Consider the following 19,683-nt stretch of genomic DNA (forward strand, 5'->3'; position numbering starts at 1 on the left):
TGTCAAATATACTTCTATCTTTGAAGACAGTCGTAATCTCTAAGTAAAGACTATTGCAGACACTTGATATCATTAGAGAACTTGAGATCTCTGCATATTGACAGAATCCTCTTCAGTGTCACTAGCTGTTGCTAAACTGTGGAAGATGTGGTTGATGGCATCTTTCTCCTTAAAAGAGACTGCTCCAAAAAACAAGGAATGAAACTGGAAAATGCAATATTTACAAAAGTAAGATGCTATGCATATGATACACAGCAGGGGTTAATTATTTCTCAATCTTTTGCCACTTTAAAAAGCACGTTTTTAAATCTTTGTCAATCTGCAGTGTTTCTAAGTAAAATACATCTGCCATCTGCAAATATTTACAGCATTATAGTTAAACATGGTGAATTTCTGTCAGCTATGCTGCTGTGAAAGCTGCTCCATTTTCATTGAAATGCCATGTGTAGAGCTGAACACCAGTGTGCAGTAACTTAGACTACATGGAGCATGCAGCTAAATACCAGCTTAACATGATTCCACTGTTTTGTAAAACAATGTAGATATGATTAGAGTCTTCTTACCTTGTGATAATCTGAATGTGTTGACCTTGCTTCCAGCATTGTACAGTCATCTGTCTCAGTTACGGTGGTTCCTTCTATGCCTGTAATATCTTTATTTGAGATTTTGGGAATTTTTATCTCTTGTTTTGCCAAAGGACTTCTAGGTGCTGCCAGCTCCGTGTTTTGTGAATTTCCATTCCATTGGGGCTTTCTGGAAGCTATTGCTTCTGAATTACTATCTCTCTCCACAGAGTTTTTTTCAGATTTACTCATACGTGCCTTCAAGCTGGATGTGAGAGAGCAGGTCCGGTCAGTAACTAGCCTTTACATGTCTTTAGGGGCAGTCTGTACTTCCTGCTAATGAAAAGCCTTATGGCTTTAGAACAGGTTCTCAGCTAGTGTCTTCCCTTCCTCTCTTACTGGAACAGAACTCCGTGGGGACTAAGCAAAGCAGAGATGAGTGTGGAGTGTTGCACCTAGAATTTTATTGCTATGCACATTCAGAAATGACCCCCAAACTCCTGTCCTGTCTCTGCTTTTGCTGCAAAAATGGTACCTTAGCGTTACCAGTAATGAAAGTTAAGACTGCGTTCAAGAAGGGAGCATCTGTCTAAAACCATTCCCTTGCACACCAGTGATAGGTAAAGCTATGAGAATCCTATGGGAGAGGTGACTCAGGCTGCTCAAGCAAACGTTGGCTGCCCGCTTCTATGGCAGCGCCTATACAAATAGCAGATCAGTAGCTATGTGCTTTGATGAAAAGAATCCACCAGTGGAGGAAGAGCCTGTCTCATGGTAAGCGTTCTCTCTGGGTCTCAAACTATGTCAGCTTTTTCCTGAACCTCTGTACAGTAGTAGTTCAGAATTTTCCTGTGAACAAAGGCTCCAGTGTTGCGTACAATGTTTATGAATGTCTAGTAAGAATTAGAAGGTCATTTCCTTTAAATCTGACTTTGCTGGAAACCTCAAACTTTGATTTTCAGTCTAAGGCAATCTGCCTCCTTCACCCACCCCTGAAGCCCACTGTTACCTTTCCTGCCTTTGTGAAAAGCGTGGAGGCTGTTCAGAGGCCGTCTCGTTTTCAATGTCAGATAAGGTAGCCAAAATAAAGCTGGCTTCCAGCACCATATCTTCAATGCTGAAAGCAATTGGTCTAAACACAAACATTCAGAGACTAAATAGCATGTATAATTACATGGGTTTTGGGGAGGAAGCATAGCTTATGCAGCTATATACACACAGATTAAAAATTAACTCTTCTAAAAAGATGAAAAGCTAATACAAGTATTTGCTACTTAGGAATGTAAGATGGCTATCTACTGCAGATATAAATGCATCAATGGGCAAATCTTACACAGTATTATACTTAGTTCAGTTGTGCTTTTAAATATATAACTGTTAAAACTGCACTTTAAACAGACAATGTATTGTTTCTTTAGACTACCAAATAAAATAAAGCTGTTGCATGCATTAGACTGAAAACCTGAAATATTCACATAACTGGTGGTGCTCAGCAGCCAGCATGGCTAGCTTGGTAATACTGCTGCTTGTATTAAATGCCTCATGTAATAACAAACTACTTAACTCTGCATTGCAGGTTAATTAGAAATATAGCTTTTGGTAAGAAATTAAAACCAATTTTATTGTTACAGTTGAATATTCATAGAGTAACCTGCAGACAGAAATTGATTGTAGAGTTGTAACTGTGCAATTGTTCTAGACAGGTGTGTTCCAAAACATACTTTCCAGATATGTCGAAGTGGATGGAGACAGGAGTACTGGTAGCTTCTGAAAATGCTAGTAGTCCCTGAAAAGAAGGGGTGGGAGGTTAAGTGCTATTTTAAAACCAGAAGAAGAGTAATATTAGAATATAAATTTATCCCAACTGTTGTTTGCTTGTGAAAAGAGGAGGAGGTAAAAGTCTACTGCTTCTGGAATGCATTTCTTGCCTTCCCTGACTGGAGTTTTGCCCAGAAAGCTTCTGCATATAGACTGTGGCCACTATACTTTCTCCAGTACAGTTATAAGATGCTTGCCCAGCACTGAAGCTATATTTTTGTTATTTTAAAAGCATTTCCCTTTCCCTCCAAAGGCTATAGCAAGGGACTCTGCAGTGTCCTGAAGATCCTTGTTTTCAAAGCTGTTCCTTCAACAGCTGCTGATGATCAGGAGGCCTGGAAGAACACCTTCACCAGGGACCATTCTGTATTTTCCAGGTCAAATTATGCAAATTCATGGAAAATGTTTTATTTTCAAAACAAATTCTTATTTTACCCTCAATTCCTTAAGGCAAAATGTTACTTCAGAATCCACTCCAACTTGAAAATAGTCAAATTCATCTGGATTTAGTTGTATTTCAGTATGCATTGCCTTTGAAAAGTCTGTTCAAAATAATAAGAAAGTCAGGGACTCAAAACTGAAATTTTAACTCAACAATACTATGATTATAACCATGAGGTTTTTTTACATCAGCACTGTTTGAACAAATAATTGTATTTTTATAGTGACTAATAGTAATAAATGTCTAGCTGGCTTTAGCTAAATTTCTTTCACAATTAAGTAAAATACCTTGAAAATCCTCAACATATTAAGAGTATATATTGTGGGCTTAAAATGAATTTTAACAAAACGTATTTTATATTTCACTGTGTGATCTAACCTTGCTACCTGCTTTCATACGTGCAAGCCTGCATTGTCCACAGGCATTCTTCATAAATACTCTTGCTAGCTTTTTAGTGTTGCATAGGTGGTAAGACCAAAATGCAGCATGATTTTAGCAGATTAATCATAACTGCTGACAACCATCGGAGGTATAAGAATGCAGACTTAGGATATTTGTTTTAAAATGTAATCTTTTCCTGACTTTACATAAGTGGCAGGCTGGAAGATAGGTTCTTCATTTTCCGGTATTAAATTGTTGCTCATTAGCATTAGAATACCCTTCTAGTTATTATAAGGGATGTGAAAAGAAAATAAGAGGGTACTTCCATGATGCATTACAGGCTCACAGGCATTCAGAAGAATATTACAGCAGCTTAAATAGTGCACTCCTATCCAGTTTGCTTTCAAAGCCAGGCTGCTAACAAAGCATTACAAACTACTCCCAGTCTTCTGTTTCTTTGTTTAAGAATTTTCTTTTCTCAGCTTTCAATAAGGTCCAACTGCACGTACATATATAATCTTGTAAAGTCCCTTAGGACTGCAGAAATACACTCTTATAATACACTTGCCAAGTTCCACAAGACAGAGCCTACTGCATGCAAATGAAAACAAGTCTAGGCAGAAAGTATAATTTCTTTCTTTGAAAATTAAATCTGACTCTGGGAAAAACCCAAGCCATCACCAGATGATGCATGCAAAGAATATATTTTGTTTCAGCATATACAGAACATTTGCTGCAGGCAATACATTACATTACATTCTACACAACAAGAATGATGCTTTGAATTCCTCCTTTTCCGCCCTTATTTGGCTGTTGTTTTTCTTTTTTTGGTTTACAAAGTTACATTTTTACCTACCATTTTTTTCACTCTCCTTCTTACAATAACCCTTTTAAGTGTATGTTTCTAAAATAACTAAATTCCTCATTCAAAACACTTTTTTTTTTTAGTGTCCTTCTATTTTCAGTATTTTCTTTCCCGTTTCACTCCAGCCAGTTTCCACTACTTTACCCTTCTCCCTCTCCGTTGCTATAGCTTGTTCTCAGCCCAGTCCCTGCCCCTACGCTCCAGACAGCCACCTTTTTCTAGGTCATTATGCTCAGCTTTGCTCATAAGCAAGTATGAAAAGTAGCCCTGTTTTATACAATATACAAGAACCCATACTTCAGAAACACAATTATATCTTTAAAATTAGTTTGAGTCACACACCAAGAATCTAGATGGTTCTCCATCTCCGATCTGTAAATGGCAGTGCACAACATGAAAGTTTTAGGCCAGCTAACACACTCTACTGCCCTTATATTAAGATATACTCAGCATTGCTATCAGTTCTATAATTAAGGTATTCAGATTTAAGTAGTTCTTTTTAAAAGCATAAAATGACCTCCTTTTGTATGCCTGTTACCATGTGTCTGCTCTCACAGCACAGTAATTATCTTTCTTCAAGCCTACAGCAAATGGCATAATTTATTTCAACTGGCTGCTCATTCTGGTATCTGCCACTGATACCAGAAAAAATATTATTAAAAACATATTGTCTTAACATAAATATATTAAATCCAATAGGTGGCAATATGACTTACAAGCTGTCTCTGTATGTTCCCTCTCCTAAAAATCTCATTCAGCCACGAAATGCATTTTCTGTTTATGCTGCAATGCTGCTTATTATTTCTTTAGTTCGCTTGTTTTAGAGTCCCAATATTCTTTCATGTTTTGAATTTCCTTACCAGTGTCTTCCTCAGTGTAACTCTTGAAACAAACTTTTATTGGAGTAACCGCTAGGGTTACTTCTTCTTGACTCATTGGAAAGTGAATCATTATATCAGCCAGCAGCCTATAAAATTTAATTTAGCATTAAAATAATTTTATATGTTACAAATTATTAGCTAGCGTTGTTATTCACATTAGAAGTTAAAACTGTTACATGGCAATACTGTTTAAAAAGACTGCCTTTGAAACATGCCCCTCTTAAAGTGTATTTTTTTAATTGATTTATATTGCAATAGTTACATATGTAAATTAAAATTACAATTAATTACAGCTAGTAACTGTGAAAATCAAATTTAATATTTCATACTGCTGGGCATACTGCCAAATCAGTCTTATATATATATGTATATAATCGCAATTTTAGCAAATATATGTATATTTTTAGCACATATGACACATTCTTTATTCAAAAGTTTGCAGTTTTAAAAGTAGTGTTATGGTTTTATAAACACAATACATATAATAGAGATACAATATATATAGCTATATATCTATATAGAGATATCTATCTCCAATGCTTTAATGGATGATTACTGTGATAAAAGCATTTATGCACAAGATGCACTTTAACAGAAATGCTGTCAGGAAAAGTACAGTCTAGCTGTTCATTGCCTTCTTTTCAATAGCATGCCAAATCTTGGATTCCTCGTTGCCTTTTCTTGTTTTTTGAGGGTTACTTTTTGAAGCAAAGTTTTGCTTTATTTTGTAAACGAACTTGTACTTTTACCACTGGATCCTTTGCCCATACAATTTAAGTACAACTTTATTTATAATAGGTGGAAGTTGCTGAGAAGTGTTAATTCAAATTATACATTACACACCTCTCAGGGTTAGACTGAGTAGGATTAATGGCAGAATAATCCAAGTTTCTGAAGCTGTAATGTGAAATGCCAAGTACTAGTACGTGGGATTTAGGACATCACCGTTTTTGGCTGTGGGGCCCTAATTAGGTTTTCATTATGGTAATTGCTATGAGAGCAGGATTGCATCATGTATGATTTTTAAAGAAAAACGTGTTTATTCATTACCTGGATTGGAGTTTAAGTACATTTGGACACATGTGCTTTGCAAAAACAGCCTGTAGTGGATCACATTCTTGAAAAGTCAGATTGTGGGTTTTTACAATACCTAAGTAAAAAGCGTATGAACAAAGATTAATACTGGCCTGTAATTTTTAATGCTTATTAGTGTTGTTCTTTTTCATACATCTCAGTAAAAGAGGAACCAAGGAATTTAGTCTACCTACCTGGAAATAACTCACCCACAAATAGGAAACCGAATTAAAATGCCATCTAAGTCTTTTTTCATCCTATTAGTTATTCCCCTCTGAAATCTGTGGCTCTTAACAATTCACAATGAACAAGTGAACAGCAATGAGTGCGACAAGTGCAGGAAAAAGAAGCCTTCAATATTTAACTGGTAAATAATAAAAATGGTGGGAGAAAGCAAAACTAAATCCCTCACAGGTCTCTCTATTTCTGGATAAGCATGAGCTGCTGAATGAGCTAAGTTAGCTTACTTGACCTAGGTAATATAGTATCTCATTATTATTAATGCAGGCTACATTTGTAATAGTATAAAACTGCCTATTACATAGCACAGCTCTGCAGGCTATGTGGCTAGATAATGGTTCTTTATGAGTTCTGCAGAGACTAATGTCTACGAATACACTGTCCTCTGCAGCACTGAGGCTGTCAGACCTCTTACAAAGCCAAAGAACTGCAAGTATTAGAAACTTAAAGACCCAGCAAATCCTCTAGTTCAGATACCTGCCAAAACAGGATTTCCCTTCCTCCCCTTTTAAATTGCATAATGTGTTTTTTTATTCCAGAATTTAATCCAGCCTAAATTTAAATGTTGCAAGCAGTGGGCTAACAATCAGTGTACAACATACATAACTACTGAACTGAAGCACAGAAGAAAGCTGACTGATAAATCCTGTTATAACTCCTTTCTAACATGGTGACGTGCATCAGAAATACTAATTATGATGTGAAGAGGCTGAAAGTGTTTGGCATAATGATCCATCAGTAACACACAATTAATAATTACACTAAATATTGTCTTCCTGTTTTAAACTGCTTCTGGAAAGTCACTTTATGTAACCTACCATGTTTACAGATGAGCTGAAAAGTTATGTGATGATCATTAATATTTGTATAAATGTTGCATTTCTCTACATTCCTTTCCAGTATATTTACACATCTAAATACAGGAAGAACCGACTGTAAAAAAAAAAAAAAAAAAGTAGTGCAAAGGTTACCAAGTAATTTTTGCAGTATTATTTCCCTAGTCTCATGCAGTTTATGTCAAGCTCCTGTTTTTTATGGCTTCCCAAGACTGCTTTGTAAGCAGACACCAAGGTAGCGATGAAGCTCCTTGCCATCCTCACCCACTATGCAACATGTGGCCAACAGGCCTGTTTGCTAAACAACTGGTCAAAGCTCCCTGGCTCCTACTATTTTTGAAGGTTACAGGAGGAACAAGAGACACAAACGTGGTATTTCTTTACCCCAAGATGAGCCTGGTTCAGCGTTTGGAAACCGCAGGGTACAGCTCGGGCGGTGCACTTTTTAAACACCAGTAAACACAAACGTTCCCATTTGCAGACCTGCTCAGAAGCACCAGAGCTTAGAGCTCCAAAAGCCACAGTAGTCTTCGGGTTTTAGTCCAAGAACACTAATATGTTATCTATATGCCTAAACAATCCTCTCCCTATAACTTCATTTGAAAATTGGGCTGATTTGTTGCTTACAAAGCTGGGCATACCAATCCACTAAAATGTACCTTAATTATCAATTTACACGGAAGGGGTAACTGTTTCTCCTTCTGACGTATTTCAGACCCAGCTGTCCAGCAGTAATGTTGAAAAAACATAGATGAAAAGAAGATACATGCACAGGCTGACCTAGAAGAATTCACTGATCTTAAGGCAAGCTGAAAATAAAAATATTTCATTAACTCAAAACTGTTTCATATTGAACCTTCAGCAAAAAGGCTATCTCTATGCTTCAGTACCATACCTAAGCACAAAACCTTTAAACAGGTATGTCTCAAAATAAACATAAATGCATCATGCATATAATCATGTTCAAACTAATCACCTTCCTTACTGCAGGTTAGAAGTCGCTGGTATAATGCAGGCATAGGAATCCAATCTACGGGCATTTAAGTGTGTGAGTTAAGCCTTTAATTGTGAATTACCTAAACATTTAAAGCTGAACGTGAGTTTGAGGCTTTTGAGGGATTGGAGCTTGTTTTAATACAATTTTAATTCTTGCCCATCCATATGATGCAAACAAATGAGCAAAGACATTGCGTATCACAGTACTAGCACCTCAAAAATACTTTAAATATAGAAAGAAAGTAGCTCCGCTTCTGATTTGCAAGCTTTCCTGCAAGGTAAGACGAGCTGAGTCCGATCAGCCTTGACTAAGAAGCCCCTAAAAAAACCCAAATTCTGCTGGAATGGTGTTTGATTAATGGGGGCCATTAAGCCTTTTGACCCATGACAATAAAAATTAAACCCACAGTAGCAATCTGGATGTCCTGGACAAGCTTCAGCTAAGGTAATACAAAAATCCATGACTATTAGGGGCAGAGTGGAGATGAATCGTCTTCCATGATATAGTCTGCATAATTACAACGACAGAAAATAGGGCATTTGTCCATATTTAAAGTGGAGGAAGCTGAGAGAGAATGTAACTCATACTGAAAGGCATTTGTAGGAAAACAATTCAATACAAAATCCAACGTTGTTCATTTCCAAAAAAGAAATGTTTAAATTACAATAAGTTCACTTACACCTTTTTCTACTGGGTCAAACCACAATTCATCACTAATACGTGCTATGGCATGTATTGCTTTTCCAAACACTGGTAGAAAAGGAGAAAGGTGCAATATGCATTCTCAGTTAAATGAAGAACAAGCTAGACTACATTTTCTCCACAATAACTTAAGAGGAAATATAAATCGATGTTGACATTTTCAAAAGCTGCCTCAAATGTTGGATGTCCCTTTGCAGCAACTGGTATGACCTGATGCCTCCGCAAATTAATTTAGTGTTACTGGACCAAAAAAAACCCTGCTGAAATTAGGGACAATGCCTTGTAGGCAGCAACTGGTTTCAGCGGGAGGAAAGCAGCGACGCAGCTGTGAAGGCCTCGCGCTAGGAAACACACTAGGAAGTAGCAGGGGGGTCTCAAAATTCACCTCGGCCCAGCCTGGCACTGGCAGAGCAGCATGTTGCACAAAAAGCAGGGGGAGGTTTAGTCGGGCCTTTGGAAGGAGAACAAGGGGCACAAGGAGGTGTGCAGATAAGCAACAGCTTATCCACCTGAAAGCACCCCAAACCCGGCTCTTTGTACTCAAATCTGAGCAGTTTTCAGAGGCAGCATGTCGCCTCTTGAAAACTGCTTGGACTGCTGGCGGGAGGAAGCTGCTCCTCACCCCCTGTGAGCGCAACCAGGGCTGGCAGTGGGTGCTGGCGCTGGGTGCCCCTCTTTGCACCGGGGGAAAGCCCCCTCGGGGAAGCTCGCTGTGGGCAGCATGCCAGGGCCTGCAGGGCGGCAGCAGGCAGCATGTCTGGGCCCCAGCGCGGCCGCAGCCACCCATCCCAGGGCCGCAGGCCTTGCTGGGGCGGACTGCTCTGTGGCAGCACTGCGCTCCAGCTCTGCGGCGCTTGTTTCCCCCACACGGACCCCTGTGTGCTGCCTCTCCTGGGGGCCACAGGTACCTCTGAGGTGCCCCCCCCCAATCACACACTTCATGGTCGGGGAGAGGCGGAGGGGCCGCCTCCCTCCCGCCCTTCCCTTCACACGACGGTTCCAAAAAGGGCGGGAAACCCTGCAGAGCCCGGCGGGGGGAGGGTGTCAGCGCTCCTCAGAGACCCGGATGTAGCCACCAGGGCGGCTGCGGCGGAGCGCTTTTCTGCCTGTTTTGGCCCTTCGGAGGTGCCGTAGCTGGCGGTTGGAGTCAGCTGCTCGCTTCCGGGAGGAGCCGCCGCCAGCCTGTGTGAGGGGGGCGCCGCGCGGAGCGCAGCAGGATGGTGAGCGGCGGCGGCGGCGGCGGCGACGGGGGGGGGAAGGGGGTGACCGGGGCCGCCCCGGGCCGCCCCCACACCGCAGGGGAGGGGACCCACCCCCCGCGCCGCCTCCCCCGCCGCCGGGCCGCGGCCCTGCGCCCCCGCGGCCTGGGGGCGGCCTGGGCCCGGGCCTGGGCCCGGGCCTGGGCCCGCGGAGGGGCCGCGCAGCGCTTGTTCCCTCAGCGGCCGCCGTCCCGCGGCGCCTGCGAGGGGGGTCAGGTAGCGGCGGGTAGGTGCCCCCGGCGGCGGGCAGGAGGCCGTCGCGGCCCGGGGAGGGTTGTGGCACAGGAACTGATTTTTTTTTTTTTTTAACGCTTTCTTCATAACATAAAAAATTCATTAATTATTGTTTGCCTATTCATTTGGCTATGTTTTCTTTTCTGTTGCTTTTCTTTGGTTTAACATTGATCATGTTTCACCCTGTTTTTCATTCCCCCTGTCTGCAATCAACTTCTTCATTCCAATAAGGCTGGGCACAGAGTAAGTTTACTCCTCTCGGCTGTTGCTAACACTGGTGGTAAGGGCTTGTTAACGTTGCTGGGTGATGTGAACCTGAGGTGATACGTACGAGTTACAAAGTGGCTGCTGTCCAAGCCACGTTCAAGACTGCACCAAAATTCCTGGTTGAAGCCAGATGTTGTATCATACTTTGTCATTATTTTATGCTACAGATGCATGTGATTATTAAATGCACTCGAATGATTTTTATTTTTTTTTTTTTTGTTATTGTAGTCTTCTAAGCTTTTCTTTAACTTAAGAGAGCCGAAACATGATTGGGGTAAAGTATGGGGCCTCCCTGTTCATCAGCAAAGGAAGTGCTCTTTGAATGCATAACCCCACTGAAGTGAGCTGATCTTATCTGTTTTAAGTGGCAGCATAATTTGATTAAGTATTAAATACATAACTAGTATCGCATGCATACGTCCCTTAAACATCAATTAGAGAATTTATCTATTGCCACTTTGTTATCATCAAAATTGGTTGTTATGGATACCTTTTTTACGTGCTTTCAAGTGTACTATCTCTAGACTGATATGAGTAAGAGTATTTTTCACTTGGAATTCTTACAAGGCCATCAAAAACATTTATTTTTCTGTCATGGACTTGTTTTAAATTGGTAACTCGCAAGTTAAAAAACTTGTGTTGTTTTACCAATACTTGCAAGTATCTGTTCTCCAAAGATGCATGGCTTTGATGCTAGCACTGAGACTTAGTTAAAAAGAAAAAAGAAAATCCCAAGTCTTCTCTGCCTTTTTTAATGACTGTTAGCATGAATATATTTGCGTAGCCTAAAAATAGAAAAAGGATAGCAAATACTTAAAAAGGTAACTTCATAGCGTAGTTACCACTGTTTATATAATGGGTTATATCTTTTACAAACACATCTGATGACTGTTCTTTTAGGAACTGTGTTACTAACAAAGCATTCTGATTGGGAGATAAACTGTTGCTGTCAGTATGGAACTATTTATCAGGATAACAGGGATGACTGTCTAGATCCAGTGTTTCTACAGTGTAGTAGTATAGTACCCATGCTTTATAGAGCTTTTCATGCCCTTTTTGCATAATTAATTTATCGCTACTTTGCTTGCATTAATTACTTCTTTATTAGCACATTTAAAGCCTGTGGTGTTAAACTATTGTCTTACTGTGTCTGAACCCTTAACTTTGAAGCCCCCCCATTACTATGATGTTAGAGAATCTTCAGGCATTAAACTTATATTCTTCTAACATCTATTTTACTGAAACTATGAATATATCTGGTAATGGAAACACTGTATGTAGTAGTCTGGTTTATCTTCTGTGCAGTGTCCTGTTTAACAAAAAAAATGTTGTCTTACTCTGCTATTGTTCAGTGGTTCCTACAGTAATGGCTCTGATTAAGCTTTCTATTCTGGTTAACTCGTAACGCATATTGCAAATTTGCTTTTTTATTACTCTTTATGAGGAAGAATAAATAATTAAAATAAAAAAAATCAGTTTATTGTAGTTCCCAAATTTGTGTAAATTACATCAAGTAGTAATAAATTTCTTTTGTTATACCTCTATAAAAAACACAAGGGTCTATAGAGGTTTTTTGTCTTTATGAGAGCCTCTACAGACCCTTGTGTTTTTAAGGCCCTTGTCTCAGCACCATTCTATAGTAATAGGGGCCGTTGTTTTCCCTCAAATATACATAAATTTCATCATCATTTCATTTTTTATTTCAATAGCTTTTATATCAAAAGCAAAATTATGAAACTGAGGAAAATATTGCCATGTTTTTTGCTTTGTAATGGTTCTTGCTGGCCTTAATAAGGATCCATAATGATCTTTCTTTCTTGCCGTGACACCTGATAAGTTGGTGTTAGTATTAGGAGACCTTCACATTCCACACCGATGCAACAGCCTTCCAGCTAAATTCAAAAAACTGCTGGTTCCAGGAAAGATCCAACACATCCTCTGCACAGGAAACCTCTGCACCAAGGACACTTATGACTACCTCAAGACTCTGGCTGGGGATGTTCATGTTGTGAGAGGGGACTTTGATGAGGTATGTGCCTCTCTTACATAAAGGCAATGTTTAGGTTATTTGTAACTTAAGTAAAAGTGGGCAAACGGAGCGTAGTATTAAAAGCAATATGAAAATCAAACTGAGCAAAAGAGTTGGGGTTGTGATCAATGATGTGACTTGCCCAAGAAGTAATTTGTGTACTTAACCAAGTCTAAGACTCTGGCAAACAGGATGTGCTGTTGTCAAATTATTGAAGTTCCTTGCGTATTACTAAATTCTCAGCAGTTTTCATGAAGGCAGCTTTGTAGCTGTCATTTGTGTAGTAGTAGGACTAATAAGAATATTTCCATAAGCTCCCCACTTTCCTTGGTGTTGCGTACATGTTTTTTTAATATAAGCTTGTATAGTTAATCCAACTTTTTTTTTAATTTTAGAACCTGAATTACCCTGAACAGAAAGTTGTAACTGTTGGACAATTCAAAATTGGTCTGATTCATGGCCATCAGGTTATTCCTTGGGGTGATATGGCCAGCCTGGCACTGCTACAAAGGCAGTTTGATGTGGACATCTTAATTTCAGGACATACACACAAATTTGAGGCATTCGAACATGAAAACAAATTCTATATCAATCCAGGATCAGCTACAGGAGCTTATCATGCCTTAGAGAAGTAAGTAAAGTATGGGAAATATCTATGGGGATTTTCTATTACAATTCTCATTGATAACAAAATTGAACAACAGTAATCGTTAGGAAGGTTAGTGTTTGTAATTTTAAATGCCAGGGATGGAGGTGGGGGTTGACAGTTCTTGCTAAATCTCCCTGACTGAAACAAATGATAGTAAGATACTTAAAGCTTGGATTTGGTGTACTGCGCTTACAGAATTCAAATCCATGTTTCTTGGAGTGACCTAATAGAAGCCTAATAGTCAAACACTAAGGCTATTAAATATACAATTAATATTATCACTATTTTCCTTCCCTCTTTCTAGCAACATCATTCCTTCATTCGTGCTGATGGATATCCAGGCTTCTACAGTAGTTACATATGTTTATCAACTAATTGGAGATGATGTGAAAGTAGAAAGAATTGAGTACAAAAAATCTTGAAGTGTCTTTGCTTGTCTGGTATTTTTACCATCTCATTCTGGAACTGCAAGTTACTGCAATACTTGATTGCTAGTTTACAGTACTACACTTATTTGCTAACAGCTTAACAATGTAGCTTATTGGTATCAACTTCAAACCAACAATATGTTTGCTTATTTTCTCTTGTATGATTTGATTTGTAAAAATATTCCATTAAAATAACTGGTTTAAATACTGTTCCTTAATGTTGTAATAAACTCTTTTCACTTCATAGAAAAACTAAGCTTTATGAACCATTGTTGAAAAATGCAAGTTATACCTGCTTTTAAAGTGTCTGGCAGTACTTTTTCTTGATAATGCTTAACAAACAGCCTGATGCAGATTTGGCAATTTATGTCTAAAGGATAAATTTAGCATAAGCCTCTTGTAACAGGCTTGAACACATTAAAGATTGAGGTGCTGGGAGGCATGTTAGGTCTGCCTCAGAATCCATTTGATATTAAACTAACTTTCTCATTCCAAAGTAAGTTGAAAGAGTAAATGGAGTGATAGTTTCTGAAAAGATTACAATCAACTCACAACAGTAGTAATTTCACTGTAGAAAGTTTAACTTTAGGCTTTTTATATTCAAAGTGGTTTAAAACAACTTGTATGCTTTACTGAATGATGGTCTAATTAAATTTGCAATCAGTGGAGAGGGGCTTTCCTTTACATGGCTTATGTATTTGTGTGTCTGACACTGTATATATACACAATTTCCTCCATGTACAAAAAGTTTTAAATAATGTAATTCTGTATGGCACTTGTACTGCTACTGAGGACTAAAAAATTGGTTGTTCAAGAGGACTGGAACTTCTGGCTCTCCTACTCTCAGCTGGCTGTAGGGAACTGAATGTATTTAACAGCTCCCACTTTTCCTGACTGCTAGTTTTCCAATAAAAACAGTATCTTGTCTTCTACAGAAGATTTAGAATTCAAAAGTGGCTTGTTTCCTTTGCGTATTTATATGACTCTTAGCAGTGCAGTATTTGTGTAAAACTGTACAGTATTACCATTGTCATGAGTCTGAGTTAGACTAATGGGTTATCCACAAAACTTAAAGGATCAACTACGATTCTTACTTCTGTGTCATAAACTTTGACTCAATACCTTATTTCTATTCACAATAAACTTGCTTTACCTTAGAAAAAGCTCAAGCATTTCATTCTGGCATCTCAGAGGAAAACTAGGTTTGGTTCACCTGCATCTATTGCAGCGAAATACATACTGCTTTATCTTCCTAGGGAGCTACAGAAAAAGCAGTTTAAAAGAAAACTTATGCAAATGTTAGCTTTCATTAAGAAAGGTCAGTGAGTGAGTACAATATGAACTTATTGACAACTTCGTCATTAAAAAAAGTGTATAGAGTATTTCAAAACCAAAATTAATGTCAGTGTATTTATGCCCACTGTAACTAAAATTAGGACTTGTTTACAAAGTGTATTTACATGAAGTACATCAGCACTTAGAGTATAAAAGAATTTAGCACAATCATAGAAGGTGATGTTTATGCGAATGAGAAGTTTTAGAGAGATTCTGACAACAGACTTCAGAAACATGGAGGAAGTAATGTAAGGTTAATGGAAAGAAAGTTTAATTCATCTGAATATCAAAATGCTGAACCTTGCTGTTTAAAAGAAACAGGAAAGCCTGCTGTAAATCTAAGCTGTTTCAACTGGGATAGATATTGCTGCTGGTATAGAGAAAAAACAGCCTAGATAAGTTAAAAAATCTGAAAAGCTTGTGGTAGCTTTTGGTAAAAGAGCATTAAGGTTTTAGTTCAGGGTTAGTTGACAAGAACACGTATTCCCAATGCATGTCACTAATCATGCCGATAGAGGGAGAAAAGACAAAGGGTAGGTGAAGACTATCAATCACAGGTCTCCTCTGGTCCATTTTGAAACACCTGGAGGGGAAGAGGACAATATTAATAGAGTTTAGAAAAAACAGATATAATTTGAGTCTTGTAAAAGTACTTAAAATTTTAAAGCTTAGCTCTACATAGATTTGATTAAAATACATTTTACTATATACAATATATTTTACTAAACTATTGGCTAACTAGCTTTTAGCAAGAAGTTGTTAAGTGAAAGCTGTAGTTTAGAAACAGGGAAACAAATACTCATCAGGTATGATGGTGGTTTGTTTTACCTTCAGAATATCAGGAGTTGATGCATCCACCAGAGTGGGATTTCCACATTTCTCTTGATACTCTCGTATTAGGGCTGTTGCATCATTAATGCTGTAGGAGGCAAAATTTTTTCAACTTCATCGACTAAAGTTCTCTAAAAAGCTAAGAATTTAGGTTATGTGCGCTGAAGTATAAAATAAGGTATGAACCCATGTTTTTGAAGCCAGGTACTTTCTATCATTTTCCAGTAGAGGAAAACAAGCCATGACAAGTCCAGCATTTTTACCTGTGGCTGTTAGTAAAACCCACACATACTAGAATTTAAATAGTTATTTGTTAGTTCCTACCATGTTATGACTGCAGGATAACTGGTAACTAACTTGTAATACTGAAGACTAAGTATTTGGAGTGTAAAATCAAAGTTAGCAGCTGTGCACAGTGAGCACAGCTGCTATGAGTCACTGATAGATTGCTGATTTAGCACTGCCCTGCAGTAGTAGGTTCAGTGGCAATATTTAAGTGGAACCTGATAGGTATTTTTAACTCTTGAAAAACTTAGTGGCTAACCCACTTCTGAATCTTGAGTACAGGCAATGTGTTTATTGTTTTCAAAATGTTCTCACTGCTGAAGCTGTGACTCTGATAGTGCTGAGCTGAACTCATCTGAAGGTAAGGTAAACTGATTCAAAGCAAAAGCATTTGCTGTTTCAGTCAGGTTACGCTTAATTTAACTGAGTTTAATATGCTTGCCAGTTTAGGGGTAATAAGCTATTATTTTGGCTCAAACCACATTGTGAAGCTGTCCTTTATGTATGCAAAGTAGTGAGATGAGATTTTTCTTGTTTTTAAGTTTTTTTTTTTATATATACTTAGCAATGCTTTCAAAACTCTTAAGTACTTAAGATTCTTAACTATTGAGAAATCTCCAGGACTTTAAGTAACTAAAACCAAAATAAAGATTCAGTTTCTATGACTAGCATCAGCAATGCATCATCTGTTTTACTTTCTATTAACCTACCAATTCTTGCTGGCAAAATAATCCACCAGTTCTTTAATTCGGTGAGTGTCTATCAGTTGTTGCTTCAACAGTGCAAAATACTTAGTTTTCAAAAATTTTTCATATAGCCTCTCATTTATGATGCTGTCCAAAATCAAAGATCTAATCTGAAAAGTAGTAGATAAAAGTTTTAGTAAAGTATTAATATTTTAAACATAAGCAGCTTGATCCTTAAATAATAACAGCTCAGATTTTTCTCCGCAGATTACCGTAATGAGCAAATTTTACCTTTTTTTAGTGCTGTAAAATGGCAGAATTTGTGAAGACTAGCCTCAGATTCAGATAGTGGAATGAGTTAAGAAACTTGCACTTAGGAAGTCAAGGGAAGGTAAAAGAGGGCCATTTTGAGAGCCCTTTGGCTTTTTTGCATAACACATTTATTTGGAAAAATAAAGTACTCCTGCTGCAAACAATGCTGTCCTACAAATAGGGACAGTCTGTAACACTGTACTGTGTAAAAAAATATTGGCCAGCTGCACAAAATTAATAAAAATGCAAAAATGCCTGGAAATGTTCCTGTATTTTAGAAGCGTGCATTTTGCCAACTGATGCTTGGCAAGATCAGGGTGAGAGAAAAGAGGTTTTTATGTACAGATTTTTCTTGATGGGTCAGTGTAAGTCAAAGCTAAGAGAAATAGATGTTATTTGTTTACCTGAGAAGCAAACCCCACTACTTCTCCAGCGTTCATGTGTTCATCTATTTGTTGCAGTACAGTTTCCGTGTTACATGTTGATAAGAAACCCTTGCAAAAAAGGATACAAAACATTAATATTCTATAAATAATTACAATATAAACTCTTTGCCTTCAGAACAAGTACTTGGTTTATTCAGGAACAGTTTGTATTTTGAGACACAAGGTACAAATATGAAATTCTCAAACTAGTATCTGTGCAATTTGACTGAAAGAATAGTATTTTTATTACATTTAACTCCAAAATGGTATTTTGCTGTAGCTGTTACAGACTTTCTGACTGTCATTGCCAGCAGACTAAATTTCTTACACTAGTGCTGTGATTTGGGAAAAATCTGAGCTTGAGCTTTAAACAAGGGGAAATTTAAGAATTTAAGATGCCTTTACTTGTGCCAGTGTTGATGTGACAGATATGGGAGCAGTCTATAGTGCTTCATCAGGGAGAATGACATTGAGCATAAAGTCATGAAAATGAATGAGAAGAGAAAGGAAACAGCGAAGGTGCATGAATATTGAGGACATAGCTTTAAGGCAAAAGATTTATGTCAGAACACGTGATGCATATCAAGCATCTTTCTAAAGAGATGGGAGCTCACAACCTTAAACATTTGTCTAAAGTAGGATTCTGTACTTCTCTTAAAAGCTGCTGGAGACTAGCCCACTAATAGCTCCTCAGCGATTATATATGTTGGCATCAACTTCACACTGCTTTGGCATATAGGCTTGTTTTTTCTTTTCATGCGTACTGACTATTCACCATGAACAAGCACTGGATATTGGGGAAGGTAATACTTCGGTAAATATTTGGAGGAAGTGGACAGATAAACAGCTGCTCAAGGCCTCTGTTGGGCATGACAGGCCTTATAACTCTGGTGGAGGGTGGGATCTCATGAAATGGTTTCTAATTGACAAAAGGCAAAGTCATATGACAAAGCTGCTGAGGATGACTTGAAGCTAGCTGATTTTTCCTTAAAAATAAATAAATAAAACAAAGTAGGAAGTGTTCACATGATCCTTTTCAGAAGCAGAAATTTAGGGAAATAACTGCTGTGGGTGGGAAGTGCTGAGCAGCTGGCTCAGCAGCAATGTATTCCAATAAGCTAGAGTTAGAAGATACCATCTTTCAGTCTCTGTTGAAAATAACATGTTTAAATGCATTTCCTTTGGGCAGCAGAAATGCACACTTCTTGTTTACCTGAATTTGCTGCTCTCGTTTCTCAGACTGAGGAATCAGCAAGAGGCACCCCAAAGCAAAAGCTGGAAGGTCTAGCTGTGCGTATTGTTTAGCTATTCCGATGACATCCAGGTCAGCCAGAATAGGACACCTTCAGAAGATTAGGAAGGAAGTTCTCAGCTATAAGATATATAGCTAGATGTCTAAATATTTTCAACAAAGTTGTTTTGAGATTTTAAGATCGACAAAACGTTTTTTTAACCTCATCTTATTTTCAGAATGGGACAACCTACATTAGTTGAAGTTCTACAGAATACAAATATATGGTGATTTTCTATCTTAAAAAATAATAAAAAAATATCACCCTTCTCAAGTTTATAATTCTTTCTAAACACTGTAGGCCCTATTTTGAGCTGAAGTGTTGGCAGCTGCCCAGAGTATTGCTTTGGTACATGTGTATCTGCACAGAAGTGTGAGCATGCTCTTTAGCGGATCCCTCTCCAGTATTTATTTCCTAACTGGCTTTTGTTTCAGATCAGTCTCTGAGCTCTGCCTTTTCTGTCAAGCAAGTCAGAACACTGATGTACATTAGCTAATGGTTTATGGTGCTTTTGTATGTTGTAAAGGCAGTGCAAAACAGGTTCATGTATAGAATGTTTTGCAGAGTTAATACTGCAGGTTAACCATGTTTATATAGGTGCAATTCTTGGCTTTTTTCCCCCATGTCAGGTTTACTCTTCATAGGAGAATGAATGCGTTCTCTCTTATACTCTGTTTAATGTTTGGGGAAACATGCAATACTTTGCTAAGAAGAAGAATTAACTGGACTTCTTGGGTGACCATCAATCTCCAAAAATGTCAGGACAGAACTGACATCCCTCATGGAAGTAGTGACAGGGGCAGATAAACTGGCTTTCAGCAGCCTGTGCAGAGTCCCAGTTCTGAGAGCAGT

The 19,683-nt window shown here is 38.3% G+C and overlaps 3 protein-coding genes across 5 annotated transcripts in view; 1 reads left to right on the forward strand and 2 right to left on the reverse strand.

The window, feature by feature from the left end:
• Positions 1–10: 10 nt before the first annotated feature.
• Positions 11–7,849, reverse strand: RAD9B (RAD9 checkpoint clamp component B). Its single transcript, XM_064522436.1, has 10 exons — positions 7,760–7,849; positions 7,083–7,197; positions 6,001–6,100; positions 4,930–5,036; positions 2,817–2,923; positions 2,285–2,349; positions 1,573–1,695; positions 564–828; positions 460–478; positions 11–236 (listed from the first exon to the last, which is right to left on the reverse strand). Exons 1-10 carry the CDS (start codon positions 7,847–7,849, stop codon positions 73–75), a joined length of 1,155 nt encoding a protein of 384 aa, XP_064378506.1. The 3' UTR covers positions 11–72.
• A 2,018-nt stretch (positions 7,850–9,867) lies between these two features.
• Positions 9,868–14,618, forward strand: VPS29 (VPS29 retromer complex component). 2 transcript variants are annotated; one of them, XM_026114508.2, is made up of 5 exons: positions 9,904–10,019; positions 10,524–10,535; positions 12,397–12,588; positions 12,984–13,219; positions 13,542–14,618. In XM_026114508.2, the coding sequence occupies exons 1-5, from the start codon at positions 10,017–10,019 to the stop codon at positions 13,657–13,659; spliced, it is 561 nt and encodes a 186-aa protein (XP_025970293.1). In that variant the 5' UTR covers positions 9,904–10,016; the 3' UTR covers positions 13,660–14,618. The 2 variants fall into 2 exon arrangements, with proteins under 2 accessions (XP_025970294.1, XP_025970293.1); XM_026114509.2 differs by lacking the exon at positions 10,524–10,535 and having other exon boundaries at positions 9,868–10,019.
• Positions 14,619–15,056: 438 nt separating this feature from the next.
• Positions 15,057–19,683, reverse strand: part of KNTC1 (kinetochore associated 1) — a 42,353-nt gene continuing 37,726 nt past the window's right edge. For both annotated transcript variants that reach the window (XM_064521950.1, XM_064521951.1), the window contains 5 exons: positions 18,753–18,882; positions 17,519–17,608; positions 16,827–16,972; positions 15,829–15,919; positions 15,057–15,583 (listed from right to left, as the gene is read on the reverse strand). In XM_064521950.1, the coding sequence (XP_064378020.1) occupies positions 15,548–15,583; positions 15,829–15,919; positions 16,827–16,972; positions 17,519–17,608; positions 18,753–18,882 (493 nt within the window). In that variant the 3' untranslated portion in view covers positions 15,057–15,547. The remainder of the gene's footprint in view (positions 15,584–15,828; positions 15,920–16,826; positions 16,973–17,518; positions 17,609–18,752; positions 18,883–19,683) is intronic.

The sequence above is a fragment of the Dromaius novaehollandiae genome, chromosome 17, assembly GCF_036370855.1.
Source record: "Dromaius novaehollandiae isolate bDroNov1 chromosome 17, bDroNov1.hap1, whole genome shotgun sequence".
NCBI lineage: Eukaryota > Metazoa > Chordata > Aves > Casuariiformes > Dromaiidae > Dromaius > Dromaius novaehollandiae.